At 28.7% G+C, this 22,282-nt stretch overlaps 1 protein-coding gene across 5 annotated transcripts in view; it reads left to right on the top strand.

Annotated features, from left to right (window-relative positions):
- Positions 1–19,394, top strand: part of LOC135922702 (protein phosphatase methylesterase 1-like) — a 64,954-nt gene extending 45,560 nt beyond the window's left edge. For 2 of the 5 annotated variants that reach the window (XM_065457136.1, XM_065457135.1), the window contains exons 8-11: positions 8,131–8,196; positions 8,989–9,033; positions 11,645–11,780; positions 18,778–19,393. In XM_065457136.1, the coding sequence (XP_065313208.1) occupies positions 8,131–8,196; positions 8,989–9,033; positions 11,645–11,780; positions 18,778–18,796 (266 nt within the window). In that variant the 3' untranslated portion in view covers positions 18,797–19,393. Of the gene's footprint in view, positions 1–8,130; positions 8,197–8,988; positions 9,034–11,644; positions 11,812–11,942; positions 12,009–18,777 lie in introns of all 5 variants that reach the window. The other 3 variants (XM_065457138.1, XM_065457134.1, XM_065457137.1) reach the window with 3 other exon arrangements.
- The last annotated feature ends 2,888 nt before the right edge of the window (positions 19,395–22,282 follow it).

Genomic DNA, 22,282 nt, shown 5'->3' with positions numbered 1-22,282 from the left:
AACACAAAATATCGATATGGATATCAAATAAAAGCTAATTTAAATACCTAGATTGAAAGTATGCATTTTTTATCTTTATGGGTATGACTTGGTCTGGGGGGTGGATGGAGGGGGAGTGTAAAAAATAATTTTTTTATATGGGTATCAAATAAAAGGTAATTAAAATATTTTTTAATGTAATAATAATCACTCATAGAGGGCGGGTCTAGGTCTTTGGGGTCAGGAATATTTTTATCAACACAAAATATCGATATGGATATCAAATAAAAGCTAATTTAAATACCTAGATTGAAAGTATGCATTTTTTATCTTTATGGGTATGACTTGGTCTGGGGGGTGGATGGAGGGGGAGTGTAAAAAATAATTTTTTTATATGGGTATCAAATAAAAGGTAATTAAAATATTTTTTAATGTAATAATAATCACTCATAGAGGGCGGGTCTAGGTCTTTGGGGTCAGGAATATTTTTATCAACACAAAATATCGATATGGATATCAAATAAAAGCTAATTTAAATACCTAGATTGAAAGTATGCATTTTTTATCTTTATGGGTATGACTTGGTCTGGGGGGTGGATGGAGGGGGAGTGTAAAAAATAATTTTTTTATATGGGTATCAAATAAAAGGTAATTAAAATATTTTTTAATGTAATAATAATCACTCATAGAGGGCGGGTCTAGGTCTTTGGGGTCAGGAATATTTTTATCAACACAAAATATCGATATGGATATCAAATAAAAGCTAATTTAAATACCTAGATTGAAAGTATGCATTTTTTATCTTTATGGGTATGACTTGGTCTGGGGGGTGGATGGAGGGGGAGTGTAAAAAATAATTTTTTTATATGGGTATCAAATAAAAGGTAATTAAAATATTTTTTAATGTAATAATAATCACTCATAGAGGGCGGGTCTAGGTCTTTGGGGTCAGGAATATTTTTATCAACACAAAATATCGATATGGATATCAAATAAAAGCTAATTTAAATACCTAGATTGAAAGTATGAATTTTTTTGTCTTGATGGGTATGACTTGGTCTGGAGGGTGGATGGAGGAGGGGGGCGGGTGTAAAAAAATTTTTTTTTTGATATGGGTATCAAATAAAAGGTAATTAAAATATTTTTTTAATGTAATAATAATAATCACTCATAGAGGGCGGGTCTAGGTCTTTGGGGTCAGGAATATTTTTATCAACACAAAATATCGATATGGATATCAAATAAAAGCTAATTTAAATACCTAGATTGAAAGTATGCATTTTTTATCTTTATGGGTATGACTTGGTCTGGGGGGTGGATGGAGGGGGAGTGTAAAAAATAATTTTTTTATATGGGTATCAAATAAAAGGTAATTAAAATATTTTTTAATGTAATAATAATCACTCATAGAGGGCGGGTCTAGGTCTTGGGGTCAGGAATATTTTTATCAACACAAAATATCGATATGGATATCAAATAAAAGCTAATTTAAATACCTAGATTGAAAGTATGCATTTTTTATCTTTATGGGTATGACTTGGTCTGGGGGGTGGATGGAGGGGGAGTGTAAAAAATAATTTTTTTATATGGGTATCAAATAAAAGGTAATTAAAATATTTTTTAATGTAATAATAATCACTCATAGAGGGCGGGTCTAGGTCTTTGGGGTCAGGAATATTTTTATCAACACAAAATATCGATATGGATATCAAATAAAAGCTAATTTAAATACCTAGATTGAAAGTATGAATTTTTTTGTCTTGATGGGTATGACTTGGTCTGGAGGGTGGATGGAGGAGGGGGGCGGGTGTAAAAAAATTTTTTTTTTGATATGGGTATCAAATAAAAGGTAATTAAAATATTTTTTTAATGTAATAATAATAATCACTCATAGAGGGCGGGTCTAGGTCTTTGGGGTCAGGAATATTTTTATCAACACAAAATATCGATATGGATATCAAATAAAGGCTAATTTAAATACCTAGATTGAAAGTATGAATTTTTTGTCTTTATGGGTATGACTTGGTCTGGGGGGTGGATGGAGGGGGAGTGTAAAAAATAATTTTTTTTATATGGGTATCAAATAAAAGGTAATTAAAATATTTATTTTATTGTAATAAAAATAATCCCTCAAACCGGACGGGTTTAGGTCTTGAGGGGTCAGGAACATTTTTACCAACACAAAATATCGATAAGGGTATCAAATAAAAGCTAATTTAAATTCTTTTGATTGAAAGTATTCATTTTTTTGTCTTGATGGGTATGACTTGGTCTGGAGGGTGGATGGAGGAGGGGGGCGGGTGTAAAAAAAATTTTTTTTTGATATGGGTATCAAATAAAAGGTAATTAAAATATTTTTTTAATGTAATAATAATAATCACTCATAGAGGGCAGGTCTAGGTCTTTGGGGTCAGGAATATTTTTATCAACACAAAATATCGATATGGATATCAAATAAAAGCTAATTTAAATACCTAGATTGAAAGTATGCATTTTTTATCTTTATGGGTATGACTTGGTCTGGGGGGTGGATGGAGGGGGAGTGTAAAAAATAATTTTTTTATATGGGTATCAAATAAAAGGTAATTAAAATATTTTTTAATGTAATAATAATCACTCATAGAGGGCGGGTCTAGGTCTTGGGGTCAGGAATATTTTTATCAACACAAAATATCGATATGGATATCAAATAAAAGCTAATTTAAATACCTAGATTGAAAGTATGCATTTTTTATCTTTATGGGTATGACTTGGTCTGGGGGGTGGATGGAGGGGGAGTGTAAAAAATAATTTTTTTATATGGGTATCAAATAAAAGGTAATTAAAATATTTTTTAATGTAATAATAATCACTCATAGAGGGCGGGTCTAGGTCTTTGGGGTCAGGAATATTTTTATCAACACAAAATATCGATATGGATATCAAATAAAAGCTAATTTAAATACCTAGATTGAAAGTATGCATTTTTTATCTTTATGGGTATGACTTGGTCTGGGGGGTGGATGGAGGGGGAGTGTAAAAAATAATTTTTTTATATGGGTATCAAATAAAAGGTAATTAAAATATTTTTTAATGTAATAATAATCACTCATAGAGGGCGGGTCTAGGTCTTTGGGGTCAGGAATATTTTTATCAACACAAAATATCGATATGGATATCAAATAAAAGCTAATTTAAATACCTAGATTGAAAGTATGAATTTTTTGTCTTTATGGGTATGACTTGGTCTGGGGGGTGGATGGAGGGGGAGTGTAAAAAATAATTTTTTTTATATGGGTATCAAATAAAAGGTAATTAAAATATTTATTTTATTGTAATAAAAATAATCCCTCAAACCGGACGGGTTTAGGTCTTGAGGGGTCAGGAACATTTTTACCAACACAAAATATCGATAAGGGTATCAAATAAAAGCTAATTTAAATTCTTTTGATTGAAAGTATTCATTTTTTTGTCTTGATGGGTATGACTTGGTCTGGAGGGTGGATGGAGGAGGGGGCGGGTGTAAAAAAGATTTTTTTGATATGGGTATCAAATAAAAGGTAATTTAAATATTTTTTTATTGTAATAATAATAATCACTCATAGAGGGTAGGTCCGAATCATTTTACAATATTGAATATATTCTTTCGGAGTGAACGAAATATAAAATTGGCAACACAATATTATGGCAAGATAAAAATACTACAAACTCAATAGGCAATAGCATCGAAAATATTTTAGCTAGACTGCCATCGTTTATTGATAATTGTTACAAAAATAAAATTTTCAATTGGGGATCACGTACTGATCCTAATAAATAAAAATGATAGATCAAATCTATGCCTCAAAAATATTGAAGCCTAAATTATCCAAATGGAGGGCGAGAAATTATGGGTTGGAACTAATTTGGGAAAAATTGATTCCCCATTTTTAAAAACGAACGTTCATAAATCAATAAAATTTACCAATTTGACCATTCCTAATAAGACCATCTCTATAATAACAGCATCAAGAAGTACATCTTCTTCTGGTAATTTTAAATCAATTTGCAATTCCCCAAAAAGTTGCAACAATAAGAGATGCCAATGTTTTAAAAATGGCATTAATTGTTCCAAACTTCAGTTACCAAAATTAATAAAATGTATGTAGATTATATGGCTTGAAAAAAAATATAATAATAGAGATTATTTGCTTATAAAGAAGTGTAATAATTTATAACTGTATTAAGATAATGTCATTTTAAAATTTTTAAATCGATGGCTTCAAATACGAAATTTTGAGATTTAAAAATATTACAAATTAGATTAAGTTGTTAGCAAATAATTTTATCATTAGGCTACAATGAGTTTTTAAAAAGCAATGACTATATTTAACACCTGCTTATAATGATATTTAATATTGAAGTCTAAATATTTTGTATTTAACTTTTATTTAATACCCCATGTTTATGTTTTGCGTTAATAATAATATTCATTACATCTTAAGATGCCCGCTTAGCCTGATAAAATTAATATAATCAAAAGATTTTCTAATTACTATTTATTTGATACCTATATAAATTTTTATTTTTATCCTTCCCCCCCCCCCCCAATTCCCAAATCAAGTCCAACCCTTTAAGATAATAAATACATTCAGTCAAAAGATATTTAAAATACCTTTTATTTTATTCTATATCAATATTTTGTGTTTATATAAATATTCCTGACCACCTAAAATCTCCCGCCTACTCAGAGTATAATTATTACAATCAAGAGATATTTAAACTAGCTTTTATTTGATAACCTTATCGATATTTTGTATTGAAAAAATATTCCTGACCCCCCCCCCTCAAAACCTTACCCGCCCGGTATGATTTTTATTATTACAATAAAAATAAATATTTTAATTACCTTTTATTTGATACCCATATCAAAAAAATTATTTTTTACACCCCCCCCCCTTCAACCCTCCAGACCAAGTCATACCCATCAAGACAAAAAATGAATACTTTCAATATAAATATATTTAAATTAGCTTTTATTTGATACCCATATCGATATTTTGTGTTGATAAAAATATTCCTGACCCCCCAAGACCTAGACTCGCCCTCTATGAGTGATTATTATTATTACGATAAAAAAATATTCTAATTACCTTTTATTTGGTACCCATATTAAAAAATATTATTTTTTACACCCCCCCCCCCCCATCTACCCTCCAGACCAAGTCATACCCACCAAGACAAAAAATAATACTTTCAATCGAAAGATATTTAAATTAGCTTTTATTGATACCCATATCTATATTTTGTGTTGATAAAAATATTCCTGACCCCCCAAGACCTAGACCCGCCTTCTATGAGTGATTATTATTACTAAAATAAAAAAATATTTTAATTAACTTTTATTTGTACCCATATCAAAAAAATTGTTTTTTGCACCCACCCCCCCCCCCTCGATCTACCCCCCAGATTAAGTCATACACATCAAGACCAAGAATGAAGGCTTTCACTCATAAGATATTAAAATTAGCTATTATTTGATACCCATATCGATTTTTATTTTGATAAAAATTCCTGACCCCCCAGATCCAGACTCGCCCATTAAGGGTGAGAGATTGACCTTCAGTTGAATAGATCTTTTGATTAGCTATCGATTGACACCTATATTAGACATATCTTATTTAATAAGGCCCCAAGAAAAACAACATTGAAAATAAACAAATAACAATTAATTTTAAAAAAAATAAAGCAAAATGCGCGTAAAACGCGTTTTAAATTAAGATTCTTCTATATCATGGTTCAAACGTGATAATACCGTATAGTTCTTTATCCTTTAAAAAATTGAATTCTTAAAGGGATCCCTTTAAAACCCGTGATGATCCTGAATAGTTCTGATCCCTTTAAAAATTACGACAGATTTGATATTTATTGTGGGATGTACCCATATTTTATATCGGATCGGGCCGATATTTCGCCCGTGATAAAATATCGGTCATCGGCAAATATTATAAAATTTTCCGATCCGATATAAAATGGCGCTTTTAACAAAATTTAAAAAAAGTTAAAACCATTTATTTTTATAAATAAAATCGAAATATATTTTTTATGTTTAATTTTTTTAATAATAATAATAAGTTAATAAATATTCTGCAATATAGTTATTTTTTTCCGAATTCTGTTTAAAATCTCTTCAGAATCTGTTTTTAGTGATGCTAGTAATATTAACAGTCCCCATCACCGCAAACCGATCTCTGATAAATTGGAAATTTTGGTATTTCTAAAAAGAAATCATCGATATATTAATTTTAAATATTAATTTCAAATTTCATAATATATTTGTTTATTACTAATTATGTAAATAGATTAATGTTATTACTTATATAAATATATCCAATTGAATTGAAATAAAGTATAAATTATTATTATAATATATTTAAATGACATATGTTATGGTATAGTTAAATTATAGATGTTGTACTAATAAAAAGTATATTAAAAATTAAAATCGGTATCTTGACAATCGGATCGGTTATCGGCCGATATCAATTTAATATCGGATCGACCTTTAAAAAGTGCTATCGGTACACCCCTAATTGTAACATTAACAAACAATACTTGTAACTAATATTGCTTTTATAGGTAAATTTTAACAGTAACAAATTAAATATATAAGAATTTATCACTAAAATATTTAAAATGGAAAATTCCATTTTTATTTTATAGTCAAAGCTTGTTTATAAATTTAGATTAATCTAGGCCAAAAGTTCAAAACACTCTTTTAAAGCTGCTATTGATTTATTAGGATTATTTTTGTATCACCGGCAAATATTTTATTAAGTATTGTATTATTAAACGGCTCGATTTTTAAAAAAGGCGAATCCAATATTTTTGCTAAAAAATATTACACAAATCTAGAGATTTGGTAATAGATGTCCAAACCACTTCTGGTTTCTATGAACAAAATGTCCAGGCCTGCACAATACTTTTTTTGCTAAAATACTGGGCTAGCCATTTGACAAAAGTAATTATTTTAGAAACTCCATAACTCAAGATTGTACGGGATATTATTTAATATGGAAGGCAGAAATCTGCAAAGCCCGGTCCGTTAAGATTTTTTGCACATGTTGCCTTGCCTTGCCCCTTATTTAAATGTTGTCTAGCCCGCTCGGCTCGATAATATTTTTAAAAAAATTTACCGTCCCGTTAAAATCTTACGAAAAGTCAGGTCCAGCCCGTTAAAATATGAAAAGGCCTGCCCAGCCAGCAGTCTAAATTTTTTTCTCCAATATGAGCAATTTTTGCTGGCAAATATTTTGAAGAAGAATATCATTTGCTTACCTCCTTATTTTTTGAACTTTTTGATTATATTTTATTTTTTATATAACTTTGGTTTAACTTTTATTTATTCATTGTCTATTTGTAAAATTTAAAATTTTTTTATTTTTCATGTATTTAAATAAAAAATATTTAAGCATAGATCTTTAATTTAAATAAAGATATCACCTTAATAAGATGATTTTCAAATTTTAGAATCCCGAAATTTGAATTTTTGGTAATATAAAACCAACCTTTAAAAAAAAATGTCAATGATTTGAAAACGTCCTGATAATTTTTGATAATATAATATTAGCCGGTGGTAGAGGATGGCAAAGTGGATCTGATTTTTAGCCCGAGCCAACGAAACTTGGGCCTTAAACCTTAATTAAGGACTTGAATAATATATTAAAGAATCTAAAAAATAATATAGAAAATGATGTTTACACTACTTTAAACAAAATAAGAATTATAATTTTTCGGCGATAAGGACAAAGCAATATGTGATATTTCTTTCATTTATCTTCATAAAAATATTTTAATATATACATCTTTCACTTAAAAATTCCGGGCTCGGGCTTAATAAAGTATTTTGGGCTCGCTCAGGCTTAAAAAAATAGCAGTCTGGGCTCAGGCCTGAGAAAATTGAGGTGGCAGACCTGGCAGTAACTTTGAAGGGATTAAAGACTTGAGTTAATTATTTTAAAATATTTTTAATAATCGTCACTGGATTCAAAAATATTCCTTATAATAAAATTTTATAAAACAAGGTTAATGTGTGTAAATAAAGAATTTTACAAATGGAACACACTGGAAATTTATTAATAATTTCTAACAATTCATTTTTTTTAAATTAATTTTTCTTTTTTTAAAAATTAGGTTGGTTCAAAGGGTTATCCAAGATGTTTATCAATTTACCTATACCCAAATTACTAATTCTCGCAGGTAATTGTTTTCATTTAAAAAAAAAAATTAAAATTCAGTGATGACCAGAGTTAGCAATAAATCTTCAAATTTTTATTTCTTTTTAAACATATAGTACATTTCCTTTCGAATTTTTATGTCCTTCATACAAAAAAAACCTATTGCTCTCAACTTAGAGAAACTGAGGACCAATGAGTTGTGCAATCCAATATTGTCATTGGCTTTTTCATTGATCTTAATATTCCAACAATCGTGGTGTTTAAATATTTTACAACGTCCCTCTTTCTCTATAATAGTTTTAATGCCGTTATTTTTCACGGCATCGTTATTGGCTAATTGAAAAGTATGGGCTGCACGCCTGATGCAATATATATTGGTGGATAAATTTTCCTATCGAATTTTAAATGATTTTATAAGATTCACACCATTATAATAATTGTATAAACATGTTTTATATAGGTTCTTCTTATATATTAAGTTGCACTCTCTTTAACCTCCTTCATAGCTAAATTTATTAATATTATATTAGTTCCTTTAACATTTTAGATATCTATTCTTATAACCCTCCCCCCCCCCCCAGATTTTTTGGACTATCAAAATTAATATATTCCTTGTTTGTCTTATTATTATTTTTTGACTCCTCTACTACTATGTCTTAGGTAATATTTGTTTGGCTAAAATCTTATCGAGGTTTTAAATTTTAATACATTTATTTTGCATCTGTGAAAAAATTGGATATCTGTATCTCTAATTTAATTTATTTCTTCCTTTAAAAAAATATAAGTATTTCATTATTTTATAAAACGTACACAGGGGTCGATCATTTGGACAAAGAGTTAACCATAGCGCAAATGCAAGGTATTATCAAAAACAATTTTTTTTAAAAAAATAATTAAATATGCCTTTTGATTATCATCTATGGCACCAGTTCCATAGTAAATTGAATTCTTTGTATATCTGGTTTGCCCATTGACATTAATTCTAATACTGATCTTGACTGACTATTCATTCATTAAAAGATGTACATATATAAAAGTGCGAAATATGAATTTTCTCAAAAGTGTCTCCTACAGGTTCCTTCAATATATGTACACTTTTAATATAAATCAAAATATATGATTATACGAATAAACTATACTTTTTAATAAGTTCGTATTCCAATATGGTGACCAAGAACAATTTTAAAATAATTTCGTCAGATAATATAAAATTAGATATAAAGAAATTGAAACTTATATTCGATATAATGATAAAGTTAAAAAATGAATTGTCTTATGAAGAATTAAAAATATTTATTCTGGAAGGTGTGCCCAAAAAAAATCATGTATCGCACATATTAGGAAGTTATTTAATGCTAAGCCAGAAAAATATGAAACGCCGGCAGAATTTCTTTGGAAAGAATTAAATTATTAGTTTTGGATTTGCCATCGCTTAAAGATGTAATCGTTTTTTTCCCCTTTTTATAGCAAACTGGTCTGATAGCAACATTACAAATCGATTAGAGGATTCTGCAGAGTTCAATTTAAAAAATATTGAACAGATTGCTAAAGAATTAAATGATAGATACTTAATAATTTACAATCAACATACAAATCCGAAATATTCCGACTATGATGGAAATTGAATTTAAAAAAAACCCTCGATGCCTATATGGTACTTTACTGGTACTAGCGTATCCGTAACATACAGTTTCAAATTATAATAATATTGATATTTATCAATATAGTAAACATCTAACAATCAACATTTTTACGTTCAATAATAAAATTACAATCGGGACGAAATCATAACTATTGCAACTAATCGTTAATATTTGTTGATGTCTCAAAAGGTATTATAAATATGGACCGATGCAATTATGGAAATGAGTAATATATTAAATTTATAATGGATCTAATCAAAACAACACTTTCACAATATTGTACAATTGCATTACTTTTATATATTTATTTTGGTTAAATAAGGTGTTAATGGGAGGTGTACAAACATAAAAGTTTATTATATTTTTTTTTAGTTGAGAGGATGCTAAGACACTTAGCCATAATTTAATTTAGGCTTAATGTCTGATGATGTCAGATAATATATAGGCTTAAATATAATTATTATAAGCTTAATATCTGATTATGTATAGGCCCAGCATTATGGTAAGTGTCTAGGTATCATATTTTATATTCATCTTATAAAACACATTTGGAAATCTCTGTTTGATTTCAATATCTAGTGTTTCTGTTATTAAATAACGTTGAACATGTGCTATCCAAACAGTCATGAATTTGATGAGAAATTTATAAATAATTATGTAATAAATTATACAATTTTAAAAATATTTGCCCGGAGATGTTATACAATATCATACTCGTCAGGGTATGATGTTTAATTTTGTTATCAATTTGTATTTAGTTTTTATAATAATGTCACTTAGATATATGATATATAAAAAGTTTTATATTTGATCGAAAATATAGTTTTTTTTCCCCGTGACCATCTTATATATTTGACCATAATTAATTATTATTCCCTCTACCCATTCTAACTACCTATTATATATCTATATATGTTATATACATTATTTGGGATTCTATTGGATTATCTCATTTTTATACCTTTTAATGAGTTCATATTCCAACATGATAGCCAAGATAAAAATTTGAAATAATTCCTTTTAGATAACATAAAATTACATATAAAGAAATTGGAAGTTATGTTCGAAATAATTAATGATAAAGATAAAAAATTTTATTTACTTAAAACACTGAAGAAACCGCTATCAAAATGATAGTCATAATGGATGAATTGTCATATGAAGAATTAAAAATATTTATTCTGGAAAGAGTGCCCAATTTTTCTTGGTCACCATGTTGTAATACGAACTTAAAAATATATAATAATGAGATTTATTCATATATATTTCTACGTACTAAATAATGGGATAATTTGTTAAAATTTCATATAATGTAGTATAGTGATATATTTCTATCATTTATATGGATAATATTATAGGTGGTGGGTAGAATAGGACAAAGGAATAATAATTTATAGTAGAATATATAACGCTAAATTCACAATTAGTAAAGAGATGATTTTCTCAATCATAACAAGTTTATTGGGAGTTAGTCAGCATTAGTATTAATGTAATTAGGTTTGTCTAAACTAAATATATTTATTTTATCTTTACTTTAAGATTAAGATGAATGACGTAACTGCATCGAAGGGGGTAGATATCACATGAGTACCCCCCCCCCCCTGTTGAGTTTAATTAAGGTTTATCGTTTTCTAGCTTTAGAATTTTTGGCCTTATAAATCTTTTATATTAATTATAAAATATTCTATATTTTATAAGCCATACAATTTCTATTTGTTCGCTAAGTTTTATTGTTTTTTTTTGACTGATTTAGTTTTGCTAAAATCTTCAAACTTTATTCTTTGTTTCGATAATTATTTTATTAAATTTAAATAAATCCAAAATCAGGTAAATTTCAGATGGTAATACTTTCCAGATGCGGTCATTCCGTGCACGAGGATTTACCAGACGAAGTAGCTGGAGTTGTTGCTAGCTTTTTAGCCAAACATAAAATGGTCGTTTTAGCTAATCCTAACATGGCTTCGTAAAAAATCAAATATTACAATTACATACCGGTTAGGCTTGTTAATTGATCCTTTAATAGAATCGAATCACGATCTTTTCAACAAAAAAAGGATATTTTTTATCATAATATTTTAATTTTATTTATATACTTTTTAAGTTAAAAAAAATAAATTATTAAAAGGATCGAATATTAAACAAAATTGATCTCGATCACCATCCTCAATCTAAGAAAAAATCATTAATCCTGGTAAATTGCCAAAATTAATATCGAATCCAGAATCGTCGATCATTTAACAACTCTGATATCATCTTTTTTATTTTAAAATGGGAGAATTTTTAGTCTATTGGTGGTTACAAAAAAAGAATTAAAACGATTTAAGTTAACAAGCTATAAAGTTCTCACCTTGACTTGCCAGTACTTGTGTTTTATAGTTTTCTTATAAAATTAATAATTAAAGTGATATACTAAAAGGTATGCTAATTTACCTATAGCCGTATCTTTTCATTCTAGTGTAAATTTAATAGCAGCTAAAGCGTCAATCTACTAAATTTAATAGCAAATGAGTTAATGTTAAAGAAATAAGCAAATATAATAAGAAATTGATAAATTTAATAAATGTAATATAGCATAAATATGAGAATTTAATCCCAAATGCGTAAATGTAATACTAATTAGAGATCTGCAAAACGGACTTGGCCTATTTTTTAAAAAAAATTCGGGCCTGGCCGGTCTTGAAAAATAGCCAGATGCAGATCACTAATACTACGCTAATTTAATATTAAAGATATGATAGAATTTAAACAGCAAGTATCAATAAGATTTGAAACAAAATGAAGATAATATTATCTTACTTTTCATAACATAAAAATTTGCTATCAATTTATAATATTGTTTTTTTTGGTCATAATATATTTAAAATGAAAATTATAAAAAAACTAATGCCTAAATTTCGTTAATTTTAAGAAACAATACATGCATAAAATGCAGGGACATGAACCATTATTTTATAACGGTTCAATATGTAAAAAATTATAATGGTTAGGTTCGGTTACGGTTCTTAAGAAAAAATTTATAAAGTTTCGGTTCGGTTCAGCTAATTGTAAAGATTTATTAAGGTTCATTACGGTTAGAAATTTTTTTTTAAATTATTTTTATTGAAGAAACATTATCGTATAATGATTTTAATTATGAATATTATTTATTAAAATTATTGCCATTACTTAAGTTAATATATTGTTTATTATATGAAATGAATTTATTTTTATTATAAGCATCTATGAATAATATATAAGAATCATAACTCATTTCTGAATATATTATTTGAACATATAAGTAATAAATTTTCTAATATAAGTTGATTCATATTTGTACGTTGTGACGATAACACAAATTTTAGCCCAAAAAGGCCCTTTTAAGAAATTGTTATTCTGGAAACACAAGTACTATGCAAGTTTATAAAATTTTTTTGATTTCCAATATATAAAAACTGATGTTTTTCTATATTAATTAAATGCAATTAAATCAAAAATTGGTTATTTAGATATGTTGATACTAAAATATAGGAAATGGACTAATACTGCAGTTAAAAGATTATGTAATTTAAGTCATAGTGTAAAATTAATTTGTACTTCTTTTGGATATTAAACAAATACTTTGATCATTTTATAATTACAAATAACGACGCAGACATGGTAAAATATGTAATACACCACAAGGTTAAAAAATGTAAAATTATATATTTTATTTTGGCTAAACCCGGTTCAAACAGGTTTAATTTTTTTATAAAGGTTCTTTTTACTCCTACAAAAAATAATTATGTCTGTTCGGTTACGGTTCCGATATTTATAACGATTTAGCGATTTATTCTAGTTCACTACGGGTCCCTGATAAAATGTACAAAGTAGATTAATTACAAAGAGGAATATGGTCTTAATTGCATATATTGTCAAGACATATACAAGGCATGCAACGATTCTTCTTCTTCTCCGTTTTATGGCGATTTTCAGGTTTACCCGAGTAGGCCAGTTTTCCCTCTGATTTTTCTTTTCCATTTTTGACGGTCCTGAGCATCAATACTTGTAAGATTCATGCTTCTCATATCCGCCGCTATCACATTTGTCCACGTCATCTTGGGTCTTCCTCTAGGTCTTGATCCTCCTACTTCCATCATTGTGCATCTCTTTACCCAGTTATCTCTTGTCATACTCACATGCCCAAACCATCTTAGTATATTTCGTCGCATTACCATACCAATCATTTCTATACCTAATCTTGCTCGCAATTCCTTGCTAGTTTTTCTCTCTCTCAGAGTTACCCCACACATCCATCTAACCATCCTCATCTCTGTTCTTTCTATTTTGGCTTCGTGAGTCGCTTTCATTGCCTATGTTTCACCGCCATAAACTAAACAACTCCTCACACAGCTTACGTAAACTTTATCCTTTAACATCAGAGAAACTTTTTATTTGTAAGAATAGACGACATCTCTCTGAACTTCTTCCAAGCTTGTCTGATCCTTGCAACAACGGCAGAATCTACACCACCATCTGGGTTTAGCATATCATCTAAATAACAAAACATATCCACTTTTTCTAAGGTTAACCCATTGCCAATATCCAGGTCACCATTTTTTAGGTTATCATTATTAGGTATCCCTTTCATGCATGTTCTATAAATAAGGGTCTAACATCAAACTGCCTTTTTTCCCGCTACATCTTTTATGTACCCATTTCTGGCATCTGGTGCATTGGATAGAATTTCTAGCAACTCCTTTCCCACATACACCACAAGGCCACTTACCGGATTCCTCCATCTTTAGATTTTCCCCACCAATCATCACCTTTGTTTTTGATGCATTCATTTTCAGGCCCTTTGCTTCCATAGTCATCTTCCATTTACTAACTTTATCCCTCAATTCTCCCTCACTGTTTGGCATTAATACAAGGTCATCTGCATATACTCCCATGGAAGTCCTTCACGCATTTCTCTAGCCACCACATCCATTACTAATATACTCCCATGGAAGTCCTTCACGCATTTCTCTAGCCACCACATCCATTACTAAGATAAATAATAATGGACTAAGCACGGATCCTTGATGAAGTCCTACCTTCACCTCAAAGCTGTCACTATCACCATAATCTGTCCGTACTCCTGTTTGTGCTCCAACATACATTGCCACCACTGCGGTAACCAACCATTCCTCCACACCTGATTTTCTCAAGGCCCATCTAGTAATCTCACGCGGCACCCTATCAAATGCTTTCTCCAAATCAACAAACGCATAATAGAGTTTCTTTTCCTTCGCAAGATACTTCTCCTGAATTTGTCTCCCCTGATGTTTTGTTCCCTTAACCGCTTCTCTAACACTCTCTTAAATACTTTCATTGCATGTTCCAATAGTTTAATAGCTCTGTAAGACCAGCAATCTAAAGGATCACCTTTCCCCTTGTATACTGGGATAATTATACTTCTTCGCCAGTCCTCGGGAATAGTACCTTCTGTGACAATTTGATTTGCTAAATTCATTAACCATTCAATCCCTGAGAAGAGAAGAGAAGATCAGAACCTTTAAACATCTCTGATACCACCATCGTTAAACCCGATGCCTTTCCTTTCTTCATCTTTTTCACTGCTCTCTTTATCTCGTCCTTGCCAAATTTACACCCTGGACCTTCTACCTTTGCACAACTAATATTATTATTCCATTCATTTTCTTCATTCAAAAGTCCTTTCATGTAAATCTTCCAGGTGTTCTTAATACCACTACTATCAATCGTCATTTTTCCTTCCATATTTTTCAAACACTTTAATCCTGCCTCTTTTTTGACATCTGTTTTGCCATTCTAACCATATTTCCAATTCCATCAGCGCATTCCATTTCTTTAGCAAACTCGTGTCTTTTTTCTTCTTGAGCCTTCGCTATTAATTTCTTAGCATTTCTTTTAGCCATCTTGTAAATATCATTATCACTATTTTCTTTGCTATTATACCATACTTTGAAACACCTCCGTTTCTCATCCACGGTTTTCGCTACCTCCGGATTCCACCACCAAGTCTCCTTATGCCTAGGCCGCCCTTTTGTCCATCCACATACCTCCTCAGTTGTCATTACCCAGGCTTTCTTCATGGCTTCCCACTTGTCATTCACCCCAGATGCTTGTGCCACCTCCGCCTCCCTAATCGCCAATGCCATATTGAATTGACGTCTAGCACTCTCCTCCTTCAATTTACAAACCTTCAGCCTTGGGACAAACTTTCTTTTAGTGACCCTGGCACCTTTAAGAGTGAGATCTCCTACAACTAGTCGATGCTGATTTATACATTCCTCTCCCGGTATCACTTTCACATTTTTACTATACATCGATCACATCTCCTTAATAACAAGTAATCCACTGCACTTTTGGTACTACCCGACTTATAAGTCACCAGCTTCTCTGATTCTTTCTTAAACATTGTATTACAGACAATCATATCCATAGCATCACTAAAATCTAAAATCCTCTCTCCTTCTAAATTTCTCATGCCGTAACTGAATCCTCCATGTACTCCTTCATAACCCTCACTACTCGCTCCCACATGTCCATTCAGATCACCTACCAGGATAATCCCCTCTTCATTTGCCAGTCTCGATGTCACCCCCAATAGACTGTCCCAAAATATATCTTTCACTTCTTTCAACCTGAGGAACATATGCCGAGATAATATTATATAGCTTTCTACCAAAAATCATCTTGATAACCATTATCTGGTTGTCTAGCCTTCTCACTTCAACTACTTTGTCTACCAATTTCTCCGCAACCAATACCCCAACTCCAGCCTTACCATCATTACCTCCTGCTAAAAGAATTTATACTTTTCGCTAGTCTTGCCAATCATTCTGGTCCCATTTCCTTTCCATCTAGTCTCCTGTACGCAGCACACATCTATATGTCTTCTGTGCAATACATCGACGACTTCTCCCGCTCTTCCCGTCATACTCCCAACATTCCATGTCGCGACCCTAACTAGATCACCCGTAAACTAACGATTAATTCAATAATAAACCTACTCTTGCGAGGACTCTATTACCAAACATCTGGAGCTTAATTTATCCACAGGGGGTGGGTAAACTTCAATACCTTGGTCTTAGGCAAATATTTATTCTACTTCACATGGTCTCTATTCTATAAAGTGTTAATTCGAATCTGCTTGATATTGCCTAGAACAAAAAAAGATGTTCTAAATGTACTAATTATGTTTTTATACCTATCTTTATCTCATCCCTTAGACATGTGTCAAGCGTAACTTTAATTTTTTAAAAAAATTTTTATACCACAATATCGGCCAGTCATAACCCGAATAATTTTTTTTGCTAAAAAAATACGAATTATTTTTTTAAAATATTTATGCCTGTTTTTTGGGAATATACCCCACTTTTATTTTTACTGAATGACAGTTTTTTTTATATAAAATTCAATGAACTTTCTCAATAATAATTTCAGCCATAGATCCCATGCATAAGTATCGAGTGTATTCGATTTTGCCACACCATTTATTCTTGATGTCATTATTTTATACAGGTTTATCAAAATTTTAAATGATTCAAATTCAATTGATCTACAATAGATATACTGAACTCCCTGAACCTGCTCTTGCCTCTTTTACAACTTATACATATGAAAATAAGGGTGATCTTATTTATTATTCTAATGGCCACCAAATTAGATCGCGAGATAGCAGTCATTCCAGTGGAATACGATTTGGAGAGAACAATAATAATTATAATGAATGGAAATAATGACGCCTACAAATGGTGAAAAAAAATTAATCTTCTCCTTAAGATTCTATCTGAAATCTCCACTTAATCTTTTTGAATTATTCATCGAATATAAAAACAATGATATCAAAAAATATAAAAGGTTTTATCATTTTATATTAATGTGATAATTTGAATAAAAATAAATTATTATATGTGTGCTAGAAATACAATTATTATTTAAAATGAGAATTTGAAAAGATATCTATTTCTCACACCCTGGAACAAGATAACACGCACCGCCTATCACCGCTGGAATAAGATTTAAGGCAGATAATATATACAAATATTAAACAAAACATCAATTTTAGCATCATATTGTCTTAATATTATTGCTTTATTTATAAGTTTTTTTTGAGGGAACCTTTTAAAACTTTTTACTTGTTTTTGATAGATATGATTTAGGGTTATAACTACTTATAAAATTTGTGTCAATCAAATTTTAAATACCTTTTTATTGTGTGATTTTGAAAATTTGCGAAATAATGGTGATCGTACTGTGGAGATTTGGATGTTTAGACTTACGAAGTCTTAATCTATTTAACGGGATTATCTGATAAATAAATAATCTAAAAGCATCGAGGATAGAATTAAAGAGAACAAGAATTTATTATGAATGATAGATGACATGGGATTATTATTTATAGTATTTTATGGTGATTCAAATTTCAAAGAGGTGGACAAAAATTTAATTGTGCAGGCAAAAATTAATTTTCGGATCCATTTAGCAGATCTCTAGAATAGAGCGTAGAGCCCAGCAGGGCCAAGCCATTCGTAAAATTAATAAAATATAGGCCCAACCCGTGGCACAAAAAATATAAATTTTATACCCTTCTTATTCTTCCTAAAATGAATATTTTAAAAAAAATTGATATTATATTTTGTAATAAATAGAATATTCTCAAATGAATAAGCCTTATTAAAAGTTATTAGTGCTACTAAATAACGCGTAACATTAAAATAGAGAATAAATAAATATTTCGAGATTTTTCCTTATAAGCTTTTATTGGAAAATTCAGGCCACAACAAGGCGAGTCTAGATTTAAAAAAAAATTGTTACCAGGCCGCGTTCAGGCCGGACATTATCGATTTTGAAGACCATTAATAGAGTTGGTACAAGGATGGATAGCTAAGAATATATAAGTTATAAAATTTGGAATAGAATATTTTTAATGTAATATAATTTTAATAAAGCAAGTTACTCTTTTTTATTTATAGATTCGAGCCGACTTGTTAACCCAAATAACTGGAATCAATGACTTCACTCAAATAAATTGTACTATGTAAATTAGTTATAATTATAACAGCACAACATGATCATATGTTATTATAGAAATATAGCGTATAGTATTTATTAAGCAGTTTTTTTTAGTTGTATCAATAACTTTTTATTGTGTCTATTCGCAATATTTATTTTTAAACAAAATATATATTTTTTTAAATGTAATATGATTATTGTCAACTAATTTATATGTTAGCATCAACGTGTTTTTTCCGGCAATGTGTTATTTTTTCAACTATATATCATTTTTTAAGCGCGATTTTAAAAATTTAAAAATCTAATTTTACCAGAAATGTATGCCCTCGTGTTTGGAATACCTACCCTATCAATTTCAGACAATTTTTCCATAAACTTTTGAACTTAATATAATTTATATAAAATTTTCCATATATTTTTTATAAATGACTCAGTTAGCAGCAAAATTGTCTACAATTCATAAGATAGGTATTCCATGTTATATTTGAATGTTAATATATTTTTTAAAAGGTTACGCTATTTGAATTATATAACTTTCTTACATTTAATATTATCTTATGGAGGTCAATGTATTCATATTAGTAGAAGTTAAATTGGATAATTATATAAATGTATATATACCAAAAGAATTACAAATAAAATTCATTATCGTTTTTTAAACTTTAATCGATTTAATATTTGGCGACGAGGAAAAAGGTCGCGCGGTTTTCGGTCTTCGGTCAAGTTAAATATTATATAGAATTATAATCGGGGAACTATGTTTACGATACCCAGATACTAAAGACGAAGACCAACCGTTAAACTTAAACAAAATTATAGAATTTAAGATATAAAGGGCACCTCTCAAAAGGATTGATGCAGCCTATTAAGATTTCCATGGATTATAGAATTTATGATAATGATAAAGGGCACTATCAAAATGTTTGATGCAGCCTATTTAGATTTCCATGGATTATAGAATTTATGATAAAGGCACGATGCAGCCTATTTATGGATTATGATAATGATAAAGGGCACTATCAAAATAATTTATAATAAATATTTGGGCAGAAAGAATCCATGTTGCTGAAATATGCTTTAGCTTCAACATTTTTATTTTTTAAAAAAATTTCCTCTTATAATCTAAAAAAAATAATATATTATCAATAAGATCACATTTTCCCAGATTTTTTTTAAAAAGAATTCTTTATGCATTTTTAAAATTAAATTTATGATGGAAGATAAAAAAAATCAAGTTTGCAAATTTTATCAAATTGGTAAAACTAAATTATGATTTCATGCAGTTAAACGGCTCAATTTGAGACCATTTAAAAACGGCTAACTCAATATTTTATCCAGAAGAATATTTTGCTCATATATGGCACAAAGGTTTGGACATCTATTAGATATCTCTAGGCTTGTATTATTTTCTGGTTAAAATATTTAGTTAGCAAATCATTATATAGGTTTTCAAATGAATTTATATCATCTTTAATCGTTTTGTAAATTAAAATATTATATACCACCACATGTGAATTTTTATAACTATCTATAAACCTACAAAATAACAGTTACATAATAATTTTAAAAAATAATATATTATAATAAAATAAGATGCCATCTAGCTGTTACGTTTCTATAGCATTTTTAAAACTTCATGAAACCTCATAAATATAAAATCATCTTTGTTTTCCTAATTAAATTAGTTTTAATGTATGCGTCATTATTTAATTTTTGAACCAAAAATTTTTTTTAAATTTATTTAAAATAAATAAATTATGATAAAACAATGAAGGCAGTGAGAAAACTATAAATTAAATTACTTTTTTATTTATCTAAATTTTGTAAAATTGTTTATGAATTTCAAAATATAACTGCATATGTATAATTTATAAAATGAAAAATATATAATTAGTATTAGTGCTGTGAAGTAACGTCGTAAAGGTAACGAGTAACGGTAACGCGTTTCTTTTTTTGAGTAACGGTAACGCAAAACGTTACTTAACTCGTTACTTTATATTTTTTCTTAAAAAATATCAATAAAAAGAAAAAACATATTTTTTTGTATTATAAAATTACTTATTATTTATTTTAATTCTTAATATTAATAATTTAAGCCGAGTTTTAATTCATATCAACCACTTCCAACATTTTTTTTAAAATTCTCGTTAAATTATCAGTCGAAATTAATATTCAATCAAAATTCAAAGTAAATATAATATTATAATTAATTTATAATATATTTTAAAAGAATATTATGTCCATAGTACTTACTTCTTCAGATGTAGAAGATTTAACCCTTCCCTGACCCGAATTTGAATTATATTTTAAACCAATTAAGAAAATTAATGGTACCTGGTCTACACTTTGTAAATGTAAATTATGTCCCAATGCAAATATTTCAACGTCATTGTCAAGTTCAAACTTAAAAAAACATTTGAAGGTAAAGAATGAATTAATATATAATTATTTTAAACATAAAAACTTAATCATAAAATGATTTTAAAAAAATTTATTTAAATTTCATTATAGATTTTATTATTAATACTATATATATAGCATCTTATTATTTAACCATGTATTTATTTTAAAGATAGTAAACAATAAAATAATTTCGAAATGTATAAATTTTATACAGATTATTATATTAAAAATTTATTATATTAAAAATTTATTATATTAAAAATTTATTATATTAAAAATTTATTATATTAAAAATTTATTATATATAAATAAAATTTCAGTATTCTTGTTATTCATAATGGTATTTAAAAAAATATATGTATCATATCAGTAAATATTCAAATATAGTAACCCATGACCGGAAAAAAAAAATTTAACAATAACTAATACAAATGAGTATATTATCAAAATATAAATAACTTTTATTGCAAATGCAAGCAGTAAAAAAAAAACCAATCAACACACACTCATTGAGATGCAGAATTCATCTATGTCAAAGACAAAAATGGCCTAATTAACTGTTTGAATTAGTTTTTAATTGAGGAATTACAACCATTTTCAATTGTAGAAATCACTGCTTTTATTAATATTATCAAAAAAATTTAGCCATCTAAAAATGTGATGTCTAGGCCTACTCTCATATTAAAAATTAACAAAGCATATGACACCATGACAAAGAGATTAGTGGATTTATTGTGTATCCCAAAAATTGTCTGTACAACTGTGGATTCTTGGTCAGCTTATCATCGGTATATAAAAATATATATTCTATAGATTGATAAAATTGTCTTTTAAAAAAGTTCTTAGTTAGGGATGACGGTACACTGGTTACACCCAGACACTCTTGAGAGGGTTTCAGCCTGCTTAGGTTGTAGAAGGCTAAACCCAAAACATACATATGATTATCTAGCAAAAATAATCTTTGAAATTTTTACCATATATAAGATACAAAATAAAGTGACCAAATGCATTACCGATAATGCTAGAAATTATTTAAAAGCCTTAGTAAAAAAAATTATATAA

Source organism: Gordionus sp. m RMFG-2023, chromosome 1 (genome assembly GCF_954871325.1).
Source record: "Gordionus sp. m RMFG-2023 chromosome 1, tfGorSpeb1-WG-v2, whole genome shotgun sequence".
Classification (NCBI taxonomy): Eukaryota; Metazoa; Nematomorpha; class Gordioida; order Chordodea; family Parachordodidae; genus Gordionus; species Gordionus sp. m RMFG-2023.
The sequence above is the reverse complement of the archived record's forward strand: the minus strand, read 5'-3'. Positions and strand labels throughout refer to the sequence as shown.